Genomic DNA, 16,842 nt, shown 5'->3' with positions numbered 1-16,842 from the left:
CTGTGCACTCAGAACACCCTGGCCAGTACTGCTGCTGAATTGATTTTTATGCAGTTAATTCAATACAGGGCAGTTTTTCAAGTGTGGCAGCCTCACTCTGCTTTATTGCCACGATAAGAGGGCTGAATGTACAGTTGATGGTTTAATGCACAAAAACTCTGTGATGGAAGAACAAATTACTTTGGGTGACATTTTTCTTATTAGTTATGCCATGTTTATGTCAACATAACAGGTCACTAACAACATTGACTACATCCTAACCATGTAGGATAATTAGACATGTAAGAGGAAGTTTGTCCATATGCATTAAAACCTGTGTGCTGAATAAAAATACACAAATCTGAACCAAAAAGGTGTAATACCACAGTATAAACAAGATTTTATTTGGAATCTGCTTTCATATTGCTTCTATCTTACAAACAATGTTGATAAAAAAATGTGTATTTGAGGCTTTACATGAGCGCTGAAACACTATGCATTAACACCAGTTCAGTACAGATTTATTGTACTGGTCTATTATATTGTAAACTGTTAATGTATTGTGAATCTGCTTTGAAATAACTCATAATAAAGGAAAAATCACACAGATTAGTTTCATATCATCAAGACCACTTGTTTTAGTTTCAACTGGACTATTTCTTTCTTATTGATTTTATAGCATTTTTCTAAGTATCTATATGTATTTGCCTGATTTGCCCGTGGGATTTTGCAACAAATTGAACAAGAGGAACAGATTAAGATAACTTAACGGCATATTTTCATCAAAAAAAACAACAAGATATTATATCACAAGTGTTTGCTGTGGTCAGTACACAAACGGCAGTGGAAACCAATAATGTGCTCTTTCCTCTGAGCCTGGCATGTGTCGGTGAGTGGGTGTAGGGAAAGCGAGAAGGCTGGAACTGCAGACACGTCCAGGAGAATTTTTGTCCACCTCTAACTGTTCTGTATGGTCTCCCCCGTACCCTTAATAAGGCGCTTGTGTCCCCTTTTTCCTGCCGGGCCACGGGGCTTAGCAAAGGCCTGTTTGTGGGCGTGCTGCTTGGGATGGACCTCGTCATACAGAAAGCTGTCTGTCAGTTCATCTCCATCGTCGATTTCCAACTGAACATAGACGGAAATAATGAAAATTAGCATGCAGGTGTACCAGGTGCACAAAATGTAGTACACAAAATTTAGGCTATGTCCTGAAATCTGTAGGAGATCTTTGAACCTACATAACTTCATTAACTAATTATCAGTCAGCATGAGTAAGTTCGTATAAAACCTGGGTGGCAACCAAGATTATGTTTCAATTCTTTTGATCTTTTATAATTTATTTATTAATGGTTCTATTATACTGTATTTTCTGTAAATTCTATCCTCCAACTTGAAGATCTAAATGCAGTGTCAAAACCTATCACCATTACTGAATATTTGTTTATTTTTGTAGGTCTAAAAGTAATCATATTTGGGGTTTTTTGAGTCTAAAAACACTAAACATTCTCTAATATACCTACCACATGTAAGTTGTTTATTGTACAATGCACACTCCACCCAATATGCTAAAACCTCAGCTTCAGTACTTTATCTAATTATCTACCTCCCTATCCATCCATATATCTATACATTTGTTACCTTTTTAGCAATTTCCAAATGGTAATCTCTCTCCACTTCTTCCAGTAATCGGCTCTTGCAGCTAGAATACAGCATCCGCTCCTTGATGCTACAGCTGTACCCGGGCATGGAGTATATGAACACTATAGACAGGGAAAGAGAAGAAGAAATACCTTATTATAAGTAAATATTTTATGTTGATATAGATCACTGGTTCCATAAATATCAAGGGTCATTGGAGGATTAACAAGATAATAAAGACAAACATAATTCAGCTACATTAAATTATATTTATTTTTCATGTATTTTTATATTTTTTTTCTTGTGAAATGCTGGATACTTTCACCTCTTTAGGCATATAAAAACCCTCAAAGTGAACTATCCTAGAAAGTCAATTCAGACAGCATTTAAATTGGTCGGTTTAAATGCTGTCAATAAAATAAGCCATAATCTGTGATGAGGGTCACAACTCACAATTTGACAGTACTTCATTTTAATGGGTTGCAAACCTGATATGATATGGGATGCAATAATGGTGTCTCTGTGGTGAACTCTGGCATGTCTGTGGTTTGCTTGGTGGATGCACATTCTTGTGCTCCTGACGTAAATGTAAAAGGAGGAGGACAGGCAGAGATCAATGACATACCGACGGATTCCAGATAGTCTCCCTCGTGGGAGTGCTTGTAGAGGAAGAAGTGGTATCTGGGAGTGTCTTTAGGAACTCTGCAGGGCAAATCTCGAATTTCTGTCGGGTTGGAGTGAACCAGCTCAATCGTCTCCTTCTCTATGTCCAACCTCTAAAGACACAGTGAATGTCATTGTAAGTACACAGTATTCAGAGTTCATCTACAGAAGTAAGAATATCAGAGGTTTGATCTATCAGCTCATTAGGCTCACCAGTTGTATGTAGTTGATGCGTTTTTGGGCGAGTTGCTGTAGGGCTCTTTTGGCCGTCTCCTGCAGTGGGAAAGCGAGGCCTTGAAGTGTCTGGTGCTTACTTTCCACGCTGATCTCTGTCTTCACCTGAGGGGGGCAGCAAGCATACACACAAATCTTGACTTGACTTGTCTCTTAAGGTGTCTAAAGAAAGATCCAGAGAGTGTTTAATAAGATAATATAACTGTACATTTTATTCTGTAATACTAATGTGTTTATAAGAGTTATCACTTATTACAACCAATGATTAAAGGTTCTCTCTGTGTGTTTTCTGAATTCACATTCAAATAAATATACACATACAGTAAATCATTTTCATCATACCTGTTTAACTCTGCCCTGAAAGAGAAAAAACAACAAAAAGTTCAGATTCAAACAGTGAAGCTTTTATTTAAGACACAAGCAGACAGCTGCATATGTTCAAGAAGAACAAGTCCAAAAACAAAGCTACAGTATGTGCAATGATGACAACTGCTGAGGACATGTTGACCTCTCACCTCAGTGATTTTGATCCTCTGGAGCTCCTGTTCAGCTAGTGTGAGCGGGGCAGGACCTGAGCAGGATGACACATGACGCTGGTAGCCCAGCAAGCAGACGTCCTCCTAATGTTGCAAGCAAAACAAGAGGCCCTTTACAGGAAGTACAAGGACAAATGCCTCTAAAACACATCATCGCCGCAAAACAGAGAAACTGTCACAGTAGATTATAATGAAGTTAAATGGCTCTTACCTCAACTGTGCCAAACATCTCATACTTCACATGGCCACCGCCAAACTCTTTCTTCACTGTGGCACGGGTGGCAGCATACAGCATCTTCTGTTTCACCTGCAACCATTAGAGAGGAAAACTGAATGTACTGTTTGTATATTTGTTGCTGTCAAGTGAAAACTTATCCTTCAGGAAAGACTGAAGTCAGGACAGCATTAGATTAAAAATCTCAGATAGGTTTAATTAGGTATGATCACCACACTACAAACAAGACTGGTTTTAAAGGGGCACGCCACCAATTTTACACATCAACTTTTTGACAGAAAGCCTGGGTGAGTAGAGTTGAAAGATGTTGCTGATTGACACATACTCTGGACTACAAGTCAGGATATCTTGCCCTTGTCTGCTTCAATTTTGACCATTAGATTAGCTATGCTAGCAGCATGGATCGAGGGACGGCAATGATGGTCTGTCAGTTTGGTCCAGACTGAAATATCTTGACAATTATTAGATGGATCGCCATGAAATTTGGTACAAACCTTCATTCTCAGCAGCCTCAGCTGTACTTTGTGTTTAGTGCTAATTAAAAACTATTAGCATGCTAAGGTCAATTATTACTCTTTGTATTATGAATTTTTAATCCATGAAGGTTTTATATTTGTAAAACTTTCCCCTGAGCCTAGAAAAGCAATTATGCACCAGGTGAGCAATTTCCATTTGAGTGAATAGCTGCCATCTTTGAAGCTGGTAACCAGGTCCTATAATACTTCCATGCATTATATCTGCTCAACATCAACATGCTCGCATCATCATTGTGAACATATTAGCATTTAGCTCAGCGCAAGGCTGTAGACTTTTTCTCTTGTTTATATGTTTCTCTTAAGTCCCAAAACTTTATGGAAGTGCAAAACTGAATTGGTGGAATACCCCTTTAAGTTAAATGACAACTTGTAAATCTGCAGTTTTCTCCCAACAACAGCGATGTGTTTATGTACAGTATATGTTACAGAATGAAGAGGATGTGGTGTGACATACTGGAGACTGGTCAGGAGACCATGATATGAAGATCCACTCGTAGCCCTGTGCATTCTGGGAATCCAGGCGGTATAGGATGTAACAGGGCTCCTGGTCATCCAGGAGAGGAAGGAGGAAGTGATCATAATCCTGGTCCCAGCTCTGTTCTGGCTCTCTGTAGGCCCCCAGCACCAGCTGCTCTGAAAATCAGACCACCACTCATCACATACCTTACCCCCCTACATGAACGGATCCAGAACTGACTGACCTAAACACTGAAAAGACTGACTATGACTAAGGACTGAGGAAACTTGAAGATACCAAGAACTGAACTTTGTTACACCATAATGGACGCTTCTTCAGAAGAACTTAAGACATCTATATGGTTTATTAAGAGGTTGGATTGGTTTAAGTTACTTATTGTTACAATGTTTATCTGCTGAAATATTGTGGAGAAAGATGGGTTTTGTATATGTACTGTGAAACAGTTTAATTGCACCTAAAGAAGGTATATTTTTGTCAAAAATGCCAGCTTAGGTTGTATCATTTTTATTTTCTTACATAAGAAAAGTTTTAATACAATTGTCTCTTGAACCTGCTCTCTGACTCCAGCTACTCATTGAGTGCTTTACTTATCTTCAACTCCCCCATGAACTTAGACACTGGTCCAATATTCCTTAAACTAGCCTGTGGTCATTAGGCGTTGCAGGGGTTACATAACAAATCATCCTCAGCGGTCTTGCCATAATCAGTATCAATCATGAGATTGGCCAGCAGCTGTCCTATGAATGCATCATTGATGATTTCGCTTCTAAAAAATCTAGGAAGCAAAAGTTTTGAAGACGGTGATGATGATGATGATGTTAATAATGCAGCTAATTTCCTTAAATTAAAATAAGTTTTTTATATGTAAAAAGTAGCATTTGGTCTCATTTATATGCATATGGAATATGATTCAGATTTGGTGTGTATTCATGAGAGCTTGAAATGGGGGGTGGGTGGGGGGCAAACAAGATTTTGCACAGGGCCCCCCAAAAGGCTAGAAAATGGCCTGGCATACAGTAAGAGTCACTCTGGTCCACAGTCATGATCAAGTAGTAACGGATTATTATAATTTGATTATAAAAAGCAGCTGTAATCTAAAGTTATACTTGATATACATCAATTATGACGTTTTGGTTGGTTAAACGTGCTACCATGGAATAGTACTTTCAGAATGAATGTTATTTTACCTCTCAGGTGTGATTATCCATATAGATTTGAGAAATAAATTTTTGTCTGAAATGTATTTACACAGAAATGTAGGATAAAAGAAAAAACAAACAAACCAACCAACCAAAAAAGTGTAAGCTGAAGGTTCAGCATATTGTCCATATCCATTTTACAATACATAACCTTGATGACAAAAACTAACACCAGTCAAAATGTATAATCTTAATCCTGATGCTCATTTTTATATTTGTTCTTTGGAGTTCATTAAAATATTTTAAAACATTTTTGTACAATAGCTGCATGAAAATACCTTTAACTGAAATACAAAAAAAAATGTGTTTCTTAAACATGCATATTCCTCTTAAGTTATACTGATTTTCTCTCATTTTAAACAAACTTTAGACACTTTCAGGTAGTAATTTCCTTTTGACTTTATACATGATCTCTACCATTTTAACATTGACTAAGTCTCTAAATTTTAGTGTATGCATTTATGATTACATTACGACTAGTGTACATTCATGTGGTGGCTCCCAACCTAATCCATGTTGTCAAAAGGAAAAGAGAACAGTATCTCAACTCTTTTAACTTTGGTGAACTCTGCCAGTTATTTTCTCTATTAATAGGTTCCCCGCATTGGTCTATAAAATGTCAGAAAATTGTGAAAAAGCCCAAGGTGACATCTTCAGATTTCTTGTTTTGTCCGACCACAAATCCAAAACTCAAATATATTCAGTTCACAGTGTCACAAAACAGAGAAACACTGCACAGCTTCACATTTGAGAAGCTGGAATTTTTGCTTGAAAAAATGACATACGATTAATCAATTATCAAAATAGTTGCTGAATAGTTTTCTGTCAATCGACTAATCGTTTCTCAACCAGTATCAAAGCTTCATTGCTCACCACTTCATGAGTAAAGTCACTTAGCTAAAGTCAGTCTCAAAACCTCATCTGAGAGTCTGTGAGGTCTCGCTGTTTGCTTGCTGTATTTGCTCCTTGTGCTGTGGTGAAAGAAGGCAAAGACCGACCTCTGGGTTAAAAATATTACTGGAGTTTCTGACTGAATTGACAGGACACTGGGTCAACTCTCTGAGTGGAGCCGTAAGAACCTAACAACTTAATGGAAACACTGACAGCGGGGATTAATGAAATACACAAAAACGTACACATAAACCTAAAGTTGGATGTCCTTGTGGGGTGCAGGGGGATTTCCTGACTGTCTCTTGGGGCAGTTGCTATTCTGAGCTGCAACACATTCCAGCTCTGCACACATACATACTTTCCATCAGCCATTCTCTCTTAGTACCTGTGTTCATGCGACCATGTGAGTATTAAACTGCATGTAAATGACATATATAGGTGTTGTGCATTGTCTTTGACTTCTTAAAGTTTAAAACAAAGCTGTAAAATCGTAAGATATGAGTTGTCAGGGGTGAAAGGAAACTGAAGTGGCAGCAGTGATGAAATCGGCCTGAATGATCTTGTTTCTCTTTTGGAACGGACATCAAAGTGCTTTCGTAAGGAGGCGAGACGGACCTGGCACCCTTCTGCTGCCAGACTGTCTGTCTCTGAAGCTTGTCAATGTCGACATTAATACTTCAAAATTTAAGACCAAATATTTAATATGATACGCACAGTCCACAAAGATAGCCCCAAAAAGTCCCAGAATGCCTCTGTCATGAATCATATTACCGAGTGGCATTGGTGAGATACCAAAACAAAACACCACATGAACATATCAGTCCACATCCATGATCAGCTCCCTAGAAACCTTTTGCCTCACTGACCATTTTACATAGACTGCTCAGCTGACTGGCTGTGCCTGTTCTCTCACAGCTGAACAACAGCTGCCTCAATCCTTTTTTCCTAGAAGTTAGTCAAATAGTCTTTAGCAGTGGTGGAGACAGCCCCAGAGCTAAGCATCTGTTTTTCTGAAAAATACATTCCCGGGGATCTTTGAAAAACCCACAAGGTCGTGTAACAACGTGAACCATTGTTCTGAAATATATTTCCAGAATTGGTTAAGACTCTTCCAACCATCTGGATGGAAAACAAAGACATTTTTAAACCTTTTCTCAAGTTGTTTCTTAATGGAAAGGGGTAGCTGGTAATTACAAAAGTCTGTGCTCAATTTGTACAATACAAAAGGAAAACAAATTTAGGTTTTATCATCATTATATTTGTATGTTACATTGTATTATGCTATATTTCTCTTGGGTCATACAAAATGAGCAAGGATATGTCATTTCTGGCAAAGTTGCAACTTGAGAAATGGGTTCAAAATCTTTTTTTTTTTTGAGTCATGCAATGGACAGAATAGTTTTGCATCCAGATGCTCAGAAGAGTCTTTAACAACAGTAACTGTTAAGTCTGGGTTTTTCAAAGATCACTGGTATTTTCAAAACAGCTAGCATTGTGTAAGTGCAAACTGAGGATGAATTTTCATTCTCAGAATATTTCAAGTAAGACATTTTCGAGAGCTGAAGATGTAAAGTATTTGACAAGAAGAAAAAAGACCAGAGAAAAGTCTGAAAAAGAAACACTTTTGTCCAGCAGATTTTAGTTGTTTTAATATTTCCTACTTCGATAATCATCTTGTGACCCGGAGGGGCCCCGACCCGCAGGTTGGGCAACACTGGCCTACAATATTAGAACAAAGAGTTTTTAGCTCATGACAAAGGAACAGCATGACTGTTTTGGAAACTTTTCAAGCTGCACCAGAGGTTTGTGGGTGAAGGCGGATCTGTTTTGGGTAGGTGAGGTAGATGATGTTATGAAGGATGCATCTTAGTAAGAAGACAAGCCAGTGTTTGTTTTTTAAATGAGTGATTGATGAGCGTCAACATGTAACACACAAGCAGATTGTCTAATGGTTTTCTTCAGTGTTACAGCAATCGATCATGACTTTTCTACCATTCACTAAATTAATCAAATATTAACCTCTATAAAACAGTGTGATATATAAAACTAGCATAATGATTGATTTATAGTTTACCTCCCGTCCCCTTTGGGCCAGCTTATTCCCATTTTTGATAGCTCCACTGTCCTGGTTCACTCACCGTCTTGGATGCACACTTTGATGAGGCGCACCGCTCCACCTCTTGCCCTGGCCAGAAACTCCCTCAGCTCTGGCGTCACCACTAAAGCTAGAAACATGGTAGGTCAAGCAGTCTCTTCCTCCTGCCAGGCGCTTGTAGCAGGTGTGTTGAGAGACGGAGAAGAAGCAATAGAAGGGACTGGAGCTCCGCAGCACCAGGCCCAAATATTCAGTCCAGTCAAGAGACACTAAAGTCCAACCGAAGGAGCTGGACTGTAAAAAAAAAAGTCCTTTAAATCAGATTAAGTGACTGAGTGCTGTTCTGACTGTCGGAGAAGAGGATCGCTGAGTGTGTCTGGACTCTTTGACAGAGTGTGACAGTGTGTGAAGGGACATAGCTCATGTAACTAGGACAGTATCATGTGCACACAGAGAGGGAACCTGATCACCTCTATCCCAAATTTAGCTCCCACTGACTGTCCAGCCATGGGTGCTGGCCTATGAAACCCCCACCACCACAAAACCACACACCAGGACCATCACGGGAGGAGGAAAGTGTGACCTGCAAACCTAATTACCAACTTCTGGCCCAGCAACAATTTCAGTCAGATCTATTGTCCTGAGCTATTAGTAAAATTAACGTGTGGCGCCTTCCCTACTGTTTCTGCCATTATTACAGTGACATGGACAACACTTTTCTTTCACTTTACAACCTATTGTTTAAGAAAACAAAAAAAAACTGTTTTGCTGTGTTTAACATATGAGTCACAATAATTTGGGTCAAAGTGGAAAAGAGCAAAATCAGCGGTTTCTTAGATCAAAAAGGAGAATGCTGCTGTGGAAAGTTAACTCAACTTCTCAACTTACTTCACATGACAACTGTGATGGTCAACAGATTGTGTAAGAGGTTTTTGGTGCTATAAAACACGCCACAAAGCTTTTCCCAATCTCAGACCTACAAAGCACAACTGACAATTAGAGTTTTTTTCTATAATTCCTGCTTTGAATGATCTAAACACGGAAAGTCAAAACCTGAAAATATCACAAAAACTTTAGAAGACGCTACAGATATGAATGATCTAGAAAACTCGAATAGTATTAACATGAATTATTTCTACCTCATAAAATGATTTCCTTTCAAAGGTGCTACATGTTGGGGTTTGGGATGATTTCTCAGCGTGTACCAAAGTTAAAGGACAAAAAGAAACACATTTTCCTCCAGCTCTAAATATTTCATGTCACATTTAATCTCTTATTGGTCACCTGTTTCAAATACAACTCATGCAATAAGTTTTTAAAAAAAGACAAAACCAAAGTCTTACCAAGAATTTTTTTAATGTTAAATAGAAATATAAAAAAAGAATAGACAAACGATCTCGTTCTGCAAACTACTTATTTACAATTTTCATTGGACTTAACACTCTTTTCCTGTGAAATCCACAAAGAGCTGGCGGTGCTGACCCCTGCTGGTCACTCTGCTTCGATTTTGGCCTTCAACAGAAGCCTCGGACTTCACTTTGCCGTCTTCAGTCATCGATGGTGGGGAGCCAGAATGCCTGAAAACATGACAAAAACGAAACATTGTGGGTCACATTAGAGCTATGCGCTTGAATGTGCGCATGTAGATCACGTCAGGCTTTGAAAAATGTCAATAGATTTATAATTAAATGGATATTTGTTTGCATCAAGTATTCAAGTGTTTCCATTTCTTTCTTTTACTGAAGCCAAATGAACTACATCCAGTTCACTTTCACGCTGTTTTGTTCTCCATTTTCCTCCCATCTACTGACGGGTGGAAATGAACTGAACACACGTGACTCTTCATGTCACATTATATCACAGTCACTTAAACGCACAGTTGTATTAAATGTGTACAAATTTAGGTTGGAGTCATTGTAGCAATAATGTAGAAAGTAACACAACCAAACAGTGTAATAAAGTGTCCACGAAGAAGAGAGTCCATGAATTGCACAGTTTAGTGACATCACATTACATGGCTGTCTGATCACTACTAAATTCCTTTCAAGACAGTTAAGATGGCCAACACGATAAACAGCCTAACACAGCTTAAAAAGCATAGTTAATATTCTTCAGTCCACACTGCGGCCTCCACTCACCATGTTGGAGCAGGCACTTGCAAACGTCATGAACTTGGGGTTGAACTGCAGGCAGGTAATCGGCCCTGTGTGCTTCCCGTCTAATAAAGCCACCTTCATACCGCTCTCAGCGTTCCACACGTGGATCTTTCCATCCTCAGAGCCTGAAATATACAAACAAAACAAAAGCAAAAACCTCTTTAGATTATAAACTTCTTTTGTGAATACAGATAATGTACAACTGTGCAAGCATGTGATTACATGTTCTGTTATATGATAGTAAAGGGTGGCATTCGTTTGAGGAACAGTAATTTCTAAAAGGTTGACTGCTTCATATTGTACCACTATGCTATGTAGTTTGCTCAAGGATTTAGTATTTGATTTATGTTTTTTATGTTTGTGATAAAGTTGTAATTCATGTCTTGGGATAAACCTGTAACTTCAGCAATACTGAAGCAAAAACAGCAGAGAGAGAGCAATCTTAACTTACCAATCATTACAAACTGAGAATCAGGTGTGAATGATGCCTCCAGTGTTACACCTTTACTGTTGTTGTAGCCCTGTAGGTAAAGAACATCAGCATCGATAAGCAATTATTTTGTGCTCATTACTAGCAGCAGTGATCTGCAGTAAGATAAAATAAACCTGCACTCTACCAGATCCTCTTGGTGCTAACATTATCCTCAGTTTTCATATATGAATTATACTGATTTAAAAAATCTGAGGTGATTTGACTGTGAGAAGTGTGTTTTTAACTAATGTTTTTTTAATTTCCACTCACACACTGCCCCACCAGTGTGATTTAGTTGTGTCTTATTTGTGTTTTATTTTCAAGTAAGCATTGTCATGCACAAACTGTGCATGACAATGGGTTATCTCTTACCCCAAAGGAATGTAGCACAGCACCCTTAAATGCATCTAGGATGCGAAGAGCTCCACCATTTGTAGAGAGAAGAATGAGTTTTCCATCGTTGCTGAACTTGAGTCCTGTCCACTCGCATGTCCGGTCATACTGAAGCTTGAAGGTTGCAAAGGGACCCTGTTGACAAAAGGGATCATGGCTATTTTGCTCCATTTAAAAACAAAAAAACATTTGCCTCAAATTTTAGCAAAACATCGATCTTAAATGTGCCTAATATACCTTCTTACCTTGTCAAACGACCTCAGATCATAAAGTTTAACCATCTCTGAATTTATTCCTGCCGCAAAAATGAGACCCTCTGGATCAAAGGAGCACACTGGTTTCCCCTGAAGGTGCATGAGACCCTAAAATTGACAGATGACAAGAGGAGGTCAGTATCTATTATATCATAATATAAATATAAACCTATTAGTGCAACACCAATGGATGTTCACAAAATTATAACTGTGACTAACCTGACAGTTGGGCGATCGCAGATCCCATAGTCGGATAGTTTTATCTAATGAGCCAGAAATAAACGTGTCATCCACAGGAGACATGGAGAGAGATGTCACTCTGGTCAAAAACAAAAATAAAAAACAACAGGGGAAAAATGAGAACAGCAACTTTCAACACAATAGAGTAGATCAAATCAAAGTACAAAACAATGACAGATGAGAATAAATCCACTCCTCACCTTTTGTTATGCCCAGGAAAGTAGCGGATGTATTTGTTGTCATGGAGGGACAGGTATCGGATGGTATCTTTAAGAATAACAACACAATAACAGTGAGGAAAAATAATGGAATGTCATACAATAAGAAAATGACCAGCAGCAGCAAAAACCAAGCTAGCATCCACATGTGAAGTTGATTAGAGGCAGGTCAGATGAGTGGACTCAACCGTGGGCAAGGCAGTCACTTGTACAGTTAGCTCCTGTATGGGGCAGAATCACAGACCCTCAAACTGTACAAACAACTACCTCAGACCAAAGTGAGCAGTGGGGACCCGTCATCCAGCAGTAGTCCACAGAGGTCTGATAGACAGTTGATATATCAAGAAAAGATCATGTTTGGAAATATTAATTATTAATATATCTTAAATGTTTCCTCCTTCATTATAGTGCAGCGATAATATTGCCTGAATGTATATGACAGCTCTAACCAAGTGAGGATAACAAAAAAAACACTACTTGTTTGGCTCATATTCGCATTTTAATGCTTTTTAAAAAATAAAACACACTGCTCATTCCTAGTTTAAAGCTCCATTGGGAGATTTTTTTTTTTTTAGATTAGATTTTACTACTATTCAAACAAAAACATAAGGCAGAGAACCTCTATCTTGCCAAAAAGATACAAATATTTTTCTTGGTGGTTTGCAGAGCAAACCAGGGATGGTATTGCAGTTAATATTCCACCTTATATTCAACGTGTGGTCACCCAGAGGACTTTTATGAATGCCAGTGTTGCTCTGTGCCTACCGGATATGTACATCTGTTAATATTTTCAAATATGTTAGCTGTAACAACTTCATAAGCAGACAGTTAATTGGAATTTCTTCCTCAACTGTCTTTGAGTCTTTTCTTCATTATGGTGGTAAAAGTTTCTTAAAACAGCTTAGACACTTAGGAGGAACAATATTCATACCCAAAACATATTACATCATCACTTGAGGTACTAAGTCAAAAAAGTATTGTGATACATGACTCTTTAATATTACACAGCTGTAAAATACAAACATCATCATCATCATCTCAGGCACAAAGTGAAGTTCAAACTCATTCATGCAAAGTTATCAGACAAAAACTACCAACGAGTATATGTGCATCAACATACCATCGATTTTGTTGGAACTGTAGACCACAGTGTTAGCAGCATGTGTGTACCTGATCAGATCCACTCCATACTTTTTACTGTAGAGAGTCCTCTTGGGTCTGCCATAAATCAGATTATGTGAGAGGAAAAAAAAGAGAGGAAAAAATAATTTAAGTAACCATTGCTGAAAAATTACATATTAAAATTTGTGAATATTTTAGTGTCATTTATCTGACAAAAATACTAATCACGTCCAAGTTAGCCACAGTCTCAATGCAGAGTTGCCTGCTTTTAAATTTAATTAAATACCTTGCTGTATAATTAAAAGCAATTTGGCTTTTAATTTTAATTATCATAGCTTGAGCTCTGATGAATCAGCATTTGTTATAGGGCTGCAGCTAACATTATCAATTATTTTTAGACAATTTTAAGGCAGAATTGCCAAATACTTGGTGGTTGCAGCCTCTCAAATTTGAGGATTTGAGGCTTTTCCGTGTCATATATGACAGTAAACTGAATATCTTTAGGTTTTGGACTGTTAATCAGATCAAACAAGCAATTTGAAGACATCATCATGGCCTCTGAGAAATTGTGAATGCCGTTATTTAACAGTTTTTAAAAAGCATTTTTCACAGTGTTATAGATTGATTGAGCAAGTAATCAGCAGATTAATCGATAATAAAAATAATCGTTGGTTACAGCTCTAATCTAAACCCCAAACATACATGCATAACAAAACCGAGAAAAGCAACAAATCTTCACATTTGAGAAGCTAAACACTAAACAGTAAATATTATCAACATGGCTGTTGAATAAATTTGTTGCCATTTAAAATCAATCAATCATATCAAAACAAATAATTTGTTTTAGCCTATTACTCAAAAGTATTGACAGATTAATTCAATAAAAAAATATGAGTTAGTAGTGGCCCTGCAGCCCCAACATGAGGTTTTTATCAACGTTAACAGTCGATCATCCATTCAACTGTACTACTCACATTACTCATTTTATCAGGTTAAAGTCTACTACTAGCAGTGTGATGGACACATAGCACACCAGTCACACTGCAAGCTGAATTAATGCTGCTTATGTTTTCAAACTGCATGCTGATATATACACAGTTCACACACCTACAATCATACAATCGCTACGGAGTTAAGTTAACGTTATTAGCAGCAGGCCTCGCTAGCTAGCATAGCAAGTAGCTAACGTCAAAAACATTAGCGTAAAATTACTTACTTTCCCTCCTGGCAGTCATACAAGACTAAGGAATCGTCGTCGCTGCTGGAAATAATTGTTTCTCCGTTTGAACTGAAGTCGAAGCAATTAATTTTGTCTGAGTTTTCTCGAAAAACCTTAGCAACCCTGAAGCTCCGCAGCACATTGTCCGTGAGCTTCATGACGGCCTCTGTCTATGTGAGGGGGAGCAGGCCCTCCTGTTACACTGTAAACGGCTCACAAAACGTCCGTTATAATGTTTTTGTTCATATATATGAACTGCAATGGTGGCAAAAGTTGCTCTTTCGATTAAGTATAGTTCAAAAACAGCAACGAAGGCCCGCCAGTGTTTCCACGGGAGTGAGGAGGAGGGAGGGAAAAGCACCGCCTTCGCCACGCCGGGGACGCGCATATTCATCACCTGTAACGCGCATTGGGCTTCTTCTTCTTCTTCTTCTTCTACGTCTTCTTCTTCTTCTTCTTTGGGGTTGAACAGCAACTTGCATCCTTGGTGTCGCATTACTGCCACCTTCTGGAGTTAGTTAACTCCTACAGTGGTCCGGTTTGTCAGATTTTTTTATCAACCCTGTTCCATGGATGTATAATAAGAGCTGGATAGGGCTCTTATAATACATCCATGTCCTGTTCTCTTAAGAAAGCTGACCAGACACTTCCTGCCTTGTCCACTTCCACCACACTCCAGTACGCCCAGTTTAAACCTGTTCCTGTCAGCCCTGATCTCCTCATTCCCTCAATCATATCCTTTCTTTCTGAGGTATATTTCCTGCAGTTAAAAAGGTAATTTTCGACTGTCTCTGGCACCTGACAATGTTCAGAAAGTCCAGTTGGATGCTTCCTTATAATGTGGTGAATCCTGTTGAAGTTACTGTGTCCTTTTCTACTCTGGTCTTTAATATGTCCTCTTTTCTATATCTTCCCCTATCTTCCTTCTCTCAATACCCACTCTATTTTGTATTGCATGTAGTTGTCTTCCTCCCGTCTCCTGATCCCTGTGCTGCTGCCACTCTTAACTGATTTTCTTCTATGCAATACTATTTCCCTCTGATTTTGAAAGTTTAATTATGGTTTTTATGTTTTCTTTTCTAACAGCTTGTTTGGCTAGTTTATCCAGTCTTTCATTACCCATAATGTGTGCGCACAGGAACCCAAATGAGTGTAACCACAGTGCCTTGTTTTATTACTCGTGACTGTATTCCCATTATTTCAAATAGTAGGTCTTGACGCGCATTGGTCAGAAACCACACGATATTTCAATTCCCCATTCCTCTTAGACAATTTAATTCAGTCATTAAAGCTGTTCCTTGTGGTCTGTTACATCTTGTTAAATCCCATCTTACCTCTGGGGAAACATTAAAGTCCCCCTCCACTCAAAAATATGTTTTTTTTTTCTTGTTCTAGGGCCAGCCCTGACAGTGTTGGAGCTCTAGGCGAGATTTTAGATTTGGCTCCCTCCCAACCCTAAACACTAAACACCACTTCATTTTTTAATGTAACATTCTGGTGGCCAGACTCTTATAATAGTTCACTTATAAAAAAAAATAAACAACTTTATCTTGCAGCGCCCCCGTGAGGTACCCTAGGCAAACACCTATGTCGCCTATGTCACAGGTCGCCCCTGTCTTGTTCCTACAGTTGAACATTTGAGCCTCACTGTGCAGAATGATGTATATGCAGAGTTTGACACTAGAAGGCTGTTTACACATTCATCTGCTGAAAGTGGAGGAAGTTGGTCTGTGCTCACTGAAAATCCAGATTTAAGGAGTGTAGGCCTACGAGCATTATTTGTGACATCAGAACTAGTTTGGAAACAAATCCTGGTCCAATATTCAACTAACACAGGTGTGTTGTGGAAACTTGAAGCCTCCAGTGCACAAACACTGAGAACTAACTTAGGAAATATCTTCTATGAAGTAGTTAAACATTTTAAGTGTAATATATTTGCATATTCATAGACTCTGGAATTTTTACGGAGAGAGAAGTGTAGATGCCCTTTTAAAGATTTTAACATGGTTATTGTAGGCTACTTTTTTGTGGAAAAAGAAGAGTATTTTTATATGTCTTACATGTCTGGAAGGGATCTTTCACTATTTAGACTAAAAAGCTCTTAGGAGGTGTTCAACTAACTGATAAGAAATGTAGCAATGAATTTATACGTGAAATTCTTCACAACCAAGAGAAAATTGTTCCAAAAGGTAAATTCTATTGGGCTTTGATCATTGATAACATAAGTTGGGATAAAACCTGGCTTCTACCTTATAAATATCCTATTTCTAAAAAGGTCAAGAAA

At 38.3% G+C, this 16,842-nt stretch overlaps 2 protein-coding genes across 3 annotated transcripts; both read right to left on the bottom strand.

Annotated features, from left to right (window-relative positions):
• Window positions 1-354: 354 nt before the first annotated feature.
• twf2 (twinfilin-2) lies at window positions 355-8,894 on the bottom strand. Of its 2 annotated transcripts, XM_067587025.1 has the most exons (9): window positions 8,528-8,894; window positions 4,276-4,454; window positions 3,262-3,357; window positions 3,030-3,134; window positions 2,857-2,871; window positions 2,494-2,619; window positions 2,243-2,393; window positions 1,618-1,739; window positions 355-1,104 (listed from the first exon to the last, which is right to left on the bottom strand). In XM_067587025.1, the coding sequence occupies exons 1-9, from the start codon at window positions 8,622-8,624 to the stop codon at window positions 937-939; spliced, it is 1,059 nt and encodes a 352-aa protein (XP_067443126.1). In that variant the 5' UTR covers window positions 8,625-8,894; the 3' UTR covers window positions 355-936. The 2 variants fall into 2 exon arrangements, with proteins under 2 accessions (XP_067443126.1, XP_067443127.1); XM_067587026.1 differs by lacking the exon at window positions 2,857-2,871 and having other exon boundaries at window positions 3,015-3,134.
• Window positions 8,895-9,823: 929 nt separating this feature from the next.
• Window positions 9,824-14,957, bottom strand: wdr82 (WD repeat domain 82). The gene is made up of 9 exons (XM_067587027.1): window positions 14,556-14,957; window positions 13,338-13,435; window positions 12,200-12,266; window positions 11,979-12,078; window positions 11,751-11,867; window positions 11,485-11,640; window positions 11,092-11,161; window positions 10,623-10,765; window positions 9,824-10,061 (listed from the first exon to the last, which is right to left on the bottom strand). The coding sequence occupies exons 1-9, from the start codon at window positions 14,714-14,716 to the stop codon at window positions 10,032-10,034; spliced, it is 942 nt and encodes a 313-aa protein (XP_067443128.1). The 5' UTR covers window positions 14,717-14,957; the 3' UTR covers window positions 9,824-10,031.
• Between the last annotated feature and the right edge of the window lie 1,885 nt (window positions 14,958-16,842).

Source organism: Thunnus thynnus, chromosome 4 (genome assembly GCF_963924715.1).
Source record: "Thunnus thynnus chromosome 4, fThuThy2.1, whole genome shotgun sequence".
NCBI lineage: Eukaryota > Metazoa > Chordata > Actinopteri > Scombriformes > Scombridae > Thunnus > Thunnus thynnus.
The sequence above is the reverse complement of the archived record's forward strand: the minus strand, read 5'-3'. Positions and strand labels throughout refer to the sequence as shown.

Excerpts from the sequence above, each read along its gene's own strand:
- wdr82 (XM_067587027.1), bottom strand. The coding sequence starts at position 14,716 with ATGAAGCTCACGGACAATGTGCTGCGGAGCTTCAGGGTTGCTAAGGTT. Across the intron at positions 12,079-12,199 it reads TTTCCTGGGCATAACAAAAG|AGTGACATCTCTCTCCATGT; the intron begins GTGAGGAGTGGA and ends GTTTTTGACCAG. Across the intron at positions 10,062-10,622 it reads CAAGTGCCTGCTCCAACATG|GCATTCTGGCTCCCCACCAT; the intron begins GTGAGTGGAGGC and ends TCATGTTTTCAG.
- twf2 (XM_067587026.1), bottom strand. The coding sequence starts at position 8,624 with ATGTTTCTAGCTTTAGTGGTGACGCCAGAGCTGAGGGAGTTTCTGGCC. Across the intron at positions 3,135-3,261 it reads AGATGTTTGGCACAGTTGAG|GAGGACGTCTGCTTGCTGGG; the intron begins GTAAGAGCCATT and ends TTGCAACATTAG. Across the intron at positions 2,394-2,493 it reads GCATCAACTACATACAACTG|AGGTTGGACATAGAGAAGGA; the intron begins GTGAGCCTAATG and ends CTGTGTCTTTAG.